Source organism: Pinus tabuliformis, chromosome 9, assembly GCF_031772625.1.
Source record: "Pinus tabuliformis cultivar Carrire ecotype Pingquan chromosome 9, CPIR1, whole genome shotgun sequence".
Classification (NCBI taxonomy): Eukaryota; Viridiplantae; Streptophyta; class Pinopsida; order Pinales; family Pinaceae; genus Pinus; species Pinus tabuliformis.
In genome coordinates, this window is record NC_142307.1 from 1,313,401,011 (window position 1) to 1,313,406,524 (window position 5,514).

The window sequence follows — 5,514 nt, forward strand, 5'->3', positions numbered from 1 at the left end:
CCAAATTGTTGTGTTATTTCAGAAAGCTCATGATGCTTGTGGATTAAGTGCTGACCAGCATGATGGCTTGCTTTGATTCCAAGGAGAGTCGTGCTCGACATCTTTACACTTTTACCATTTTATAAGAGACACAGGCCCATTTGACAGCGACTGTGAGTCCCTCAATAATGTGATGTCTGTGTTATACATGATGTCATTGTTATTTTAATTTTATTTCCAATAAATGGACAAATTGGAAGATTATTGCACAATATGGACTGCAAATTTTTTTCCCATTGTGAAATTTATGCACATTAGAATTTATATACAAAAGCTCCAGGAATAAAAATCTTGAATAATTAACCATAAGCCCACAGGCAGAGATATTAACAATGTTTGGAAGCAGTTGAACAATAACCAAGTTGCTCCACCTCCCAGCTTTGTCTGGGTGCAACGCACTCATGCGTGGGAGCATATTCCTGCCAAAAAAAATCACAGATCATTATTAACCCCAATTTTTTCTCTCAAAATATAAAGCAGCAACAACAAAACTATAAACCCTCTCTGAAAGTTGATCCAGTTTTATTATTAGAGCTTAGCCTCATCAATCTAAAACTCGAAAATAAAAAACAGAGACAAAATTGTTTAATATGAGATCATTTGAACAATGACGAAACTGGTATAAGGCCTTACTTCCATTCTTTCTATCAGTTCCTTAACTGTTGTAGCAGAAACAACAATATGCCGCGCCGCGGGCTTGATAAATCCTTCTTCCACACCTTTATCGAACAAGGCAAGCAAGCAATTGTAGTATCCATCAACATTCAGGAGACCCACCTAGAAAACAAATCCAAGCTACTATTTTCATCAAGTACATAGGATGCCATTCTGCTTATAAGTTCCTTTAATCATGCAGTAGGTATTCAGCTTGGAATTAGCCTTTAATTATGGAATATTATTTCCGATATGAATTGTGTGAATTTGCAGGAAACGTCCAACGTCATTATACAGCTTCTCAAGTCCCTGATGATGGTGAAGTGAGCACCTACCCAAAACGTTGGACGTTTCCTGCAAATTCACACAATTCATATATTATATACAGCTGTGAAAACTTATGTACTTTAATATTTCAAACCATCTAACCCTTTATTCCACTGCCTACAATGGCAAATTCATGCAGGCAAATTAGGGAAGTTTCGATTATTATTATGGATAGATACCGGCTTCTCATGAATGCCAAGCTGTGACCATGTGATCATCTCTAAGAGCTCTTCCATTGTTCCATAACCACCTACAATCAGCAGTAGGTTGAAACAGCACTACCTTATTAACAACTCTTTGTGATTAAACCAGGACTAATCTGAACTTCAAGAATCTTGGATGGAATTGGTAAAATTCCACATGTGCTATCGATAATTGTTCGTCGAACATTCCTGAAGACTTATATTAAAAACACACACCTGGTAGAGCAATGAAAGCATCTGCTTGACGTGCCATTTCTGCCTTCCTCTCATGCATGTCTACAACAATTTTCACTTCACCAACTGTCTCCCCAGATATCTGTTACAAAAACAGACCACCAGATGGCACTTCAAGTGAGATCTAGACGAAAGAGGAATCATAATTATAAGCGCATCCTACTAAAATAACGAGCCAAACTTGCCAAAAGTGTATCAATATTTATGAACTTTTGCAGCAAATTCATCACTATATATTTGCGATAATTGGCATCAGTGTATGCATGACAGAGTTCATACTCTCAATTTTATACAAATCAGGCTACAGATTGAATGGATATGGAATAAAACGTTGGTATGGAGAAACCCCTTTTGCATCTCTATCTAGGCATAACCAGTGTCCATGGACGTTCTGCAAATGCTGCGGTACTTTCTTTCTGAACTCCTTAATGAACATCGGGGTTAGATTTTTAAGACGTTGGGCCTCGTCGTAATGCTATCTAAATGCAGAATTACAATTTTCAAGACGAATTACTAAGCTTCTATATCTATTTTAGTTACCGAATGAGAGTAAACTTGGGTCTGAATAAGGATTAGATATCTGATTTTGGTTTGAAGAATTTCCGCTGCATCCCATCTTGAGAGGTCCTAAGAGGCTCTTTGTTATTACTGCATCTACACTGGACTTTCAACGTGGAAGTTGCATTGATTTTCTATTCCTCAAAAACCTTAATGTGCCACCAAGTTTCTGAAACGCCTAACCAACCCGGATTTCCTGTGTTTTCACTTTTAATTAAACCATAACCCAGGCAAATGTAAAGAGTATAGCCTCCAGATTGTTACTCTCGGCCTTTTGCAATCCTAAAAACATAACATTCACAAGGGCAGAAAGACTACAAGGAAATGTAAACATATAAATTGGCAAGAAGGCAATGTAATATGATATTAGAATTGCATTTGAACATTCTCCAATTGTGTACTAATTATATTGAAAGTATTCAAGATCGTTGTAAAGAACACTGAACTGTTACGTGTACGGTTAAACTACCCCAAATTTTGCAAAAAAGTGAAAGAAATGGGGAAGAGAAAAACAAGCAAGTAAAAAGAATCATTATGCTGTACTGTAATTACAGCATAGAAGTCAATGGTACCTCGTGAGCGATTAGTGCGGTTGGAATAACCCTGCCAGAACAAAACGGCAATATGTTTAGGGTTAATGGAATAAATTAATTATTGAAAACGAAGTAAACACAGATAACCACATTATCTCGTCATTACAGGAGATGCCAATTTTTGTCAGTTCAGCAACATCAATGCTATTGTAAAAATTAATTTTACTCCTAGAAACCAGAATTGAAACAGATAACACTGTAATGATCTGGATAGCCATAGGCCCCTTCTTATGAAAGGGCAGAAAGATCAGAAGAACCAAACCTAACAAGCAATTTATCTCTTACCCAAGAACATGGCAGCCACCATCATGCACAGTCCGAGAGACCAATCCCATGAGCCCCACGCTGCCCCCACCATACACCAGGTCAATTTTTCGCCCCACCTGCACCATAGGGGCATGAAACCACTTGAATCCCACAAACATGCAGAATGCAAATTCCAATTCCAGCACACACAGCAAACTCAGCATATTTAAAGCCCTGCAACAATATAACTCATGACTACTGTCAAAATTCAATTAAAGAATTCATAAGCCCAATTTTCCTTTAATCAAGCAAATGCGCCATGGCACAGTACGCAAATACGTTCAGAAAACAACAGACACAGAGACACACTGTCATACCCAACACAAGCTACATGTGCTTCAGGACAAACTGTAATACACCCAATACAAAATTACATCTGCTTCTGGACAACTGCAACACCCAATACAAAACAACATCTGCTTCACAACACAGGCAATCATACACACACAAAGACACACGACATGTAAGACAACTCCATTTATGTTTGCAGGGATGTGGGTATGAACACACAAATCTGTACCAATTCCTTCCCAAGATCAAGGGCGGCCTCGCTGAAAAGTTCCTTGTAGCCTGATCGACTCCCACAAAACACACAAATTCTCTTGAACTTGCTGCCACCTTGATTCTCCATGAGCCCTATCCCTATCTGTTTGATATATGACTGAGGTGAGGAACAGTCCCACAGGGAGCTTTCTTAGTCCCTCCCTCCTCCTCCTCCAATAACCCCCTCCCCACCTCTTTCTCTTTTCTTTTCTCCTTTCCCCACCCCTAACCAAATATGAAAAACGTACTTGGTGTTGTAAATCATTCCAACAAGCGTTGCCCACTTCAATTATATCGTGTCCATCACCCCTGCACATCCCTTGTCCGTTACCCTTATCCTGGCACTGTTACCAGTACCATCCGTGCCAATCACCTCATTGCGTTTTTCACTTTCGACAAGTTAAACCTACACACCCAACCTTTTTCACCCTTCAACCAAATTCCATTATTCTGCCGGCATTCCAAAACCCTAACTCTACGCCCGACCCTCCGACCACAGTTAACGGTATTTATATAAATATGATCTTCCCCTGTTCATGGCCGGCTACCCTAGTTCAGTCCACGTGAAACCCTCTAGGGTGTCGTACCTACTTTCCCTTAATTTGAGCCTCTCGGTATGGCCTCCCTGCTTATATTATTCTGATCCCACCCACCAACGGGGATCGATCTCGTGTGTCCACCTCACCCAAATGGTACGTATTCAAACCCACAACGCAGACCCTGTCGCTGTTGCCCTGCAACTTCCGTTGGACACCGTACATATTACTGCTAAACTAGGTAACCAAGCCCATGCCCTGTGCCTGTGCATGTGTATGGACCTACACGGTCTGCCCAGGGCCACTTACAAGCTTCAGTTGTCTACTCTCAAGGTAACATCCCACACCAGCATTCCCACGTGACCACAATCACATGCCTTTTTTCCACTCATCTCTGCTTCACTTTCTCTTCTGCTTCCAAATTTGACACGCTACCCTCATTTTCTTCATAAAATTCATATAATATGTAACTTGTCGTTCCAGAAAACCACACAGGGTTTTCCGGACTTTCCAATAACTAGCACGCACACTCACAGTATCCTCAAAATTATAAACCTATAGCTCCAGATTGTTGTAGCTATCACGCAACTGTACTCTGTGAACTGCTCTGTTTCTTTTTCAAAATTCTACTCTGTGAACTGCTCTGTTTCTTTTTCAAAATTCTACTCTGTGAACTGCTCTGTTTTTTTTTTCCAATATTCTACTTTGTGAACTGCTCTGCTTTTTTATATTATTCTTTATGCAGACATCTTCTGAGTGGCAAGGGTAAGTTACCTGTATTATCATGGCCTTTTTCAAGGTGGGTAACACTATGCAAGGGTTGTCTCTCTCGGCCCTTTTGTGGGCTTCCAATTTAGGCATCTAATCATATGCTTTTACTTAATTCAGATGGGATGAATATAAGTGGAATCCACACATTCCGCCTTTAACTAAATTTGGATATTCTGAAACACCTGCTTTTAACTAAATCAGGGCGAATATTGTCAAATACAGAAGTGCTGGCCTCAGATTCTTATTTCTTTTCAGGATTTAAAATCGCTGAGATCTTGTAGCCAAATCTTTCTTGGCCCGTTTCCAAATGGATAAGTCTATATTGTATGGATTTTTATTTATAATTATACTAATTTTATATTAACAATCGAATTGTGGGCATCTGTCAAGTTTATCTAAATCTCCAAAATTAATTTAAAATTTGGCATTACAAAGAAAATCACGGATACACGAATACATGGGCATCTCTGTCACATTTATCTAAATCTCCTAAATTAATTAAAAATTTGGCCATCTCTGTCACATTTATGTAAATCTCCTAAATTAATTAAAAATTTGGCCAGGCACAGAAAATCACGAATACATGCACATATAAAAAATAATGTTAAAATAAATCATTATGTGGATTAGAACATGGCATAAGATTTTGGGTTTGGAGTATCTTTTATAACTATTTTTGTATGCCTATAAGTTTGTGTTTTTGTGTTTTTTTTGTGGTTTTCAAATATAGGGATGACTTAAGATTTATAA

General features: G+C 38.8%; 1 protein-coding gene across 3 annotated transcripts; it reads right to left on the bottom strand.

Annotated features, from left to right (window-relative positions):
• Nucleotides 1–255: 255 nt before the first annotated feature.
• Nucleotides 256–4,982, bottom strand: LOC149153364 (cytokinin riboside 5'-monophosphate phosphoribohydrolase LOG8-like). 3 transcript variants are annotated; one of them, XM_089445661.1, is made up of 8 exons: nucleotides 3,435–4,982; nucleotides 2,894–2,991; nucleotides 2,588–2,618; nucleotides 1,440–1,539; nucleotides 1,200–1,270; nucleotides 1,029–1,047; nucleotides 673–758; nucleotides 256–458 (listed from the first exon to the last, which is right to left on the bottom strand). In XM_089445661.1, exons 1-8 carry the CDS (start codon nucleotides 3,543–3,545, stop codon nucleotides 366–368), a joined length of 609 nt encoding a protein of 202 aa, XP_089301787.1. In that variant the 5' UTR covers nucleotides 3,546–4,982; the 3' UTR covers nucleotides 256–365. The 3 variants fall into 3 exon arrangements, 2 of the variants coding, with proteins under 2 accessions (XP_089301787.1, XP_089301786.1); XR_016263673.1 differs by having other exon boundaries at nucleotides 319–458; nucleotides 673–816; nucleotides 3,435–4,972; XM_089445660.1 differs by lacking the exon at nucleotides 1,029–1,047 and having other exon boundaries at nucleotides 673–816; nucleotides 3,435–4,972.
• Nucleotides 4,983–5,514: the final 532 nt, after the last annotated feature.

What these genes read in the sequence shown, in the direction of transcription:
- LOC149153364 (XM_089445660.1), bottom strand. Translation starts at nt 3,545, where the DNA reads ATGGAGAATCAAGGTGGCAGCAAGTTCAAGAGAATTTGTGTGTTTTGT. An exon ending in TTGATCTTGGGAAGGAATTG is followed by an intron (nt 2,992 to 3,434) that starts GTACAGATTTGT and finishes CCTATGGTGCAG; the next exon opens with GTGGGGCGAAAAATTGACCT. An exon ending in GGTGGCTGCCATGTTCTTGG is followed by an intron (nt 2,619 to 2,893) that starts GTAAGAGATAAA and finishes TTGTTCTGGCAG; the next exon opens with GGTTATTCCAACCGCACTAA.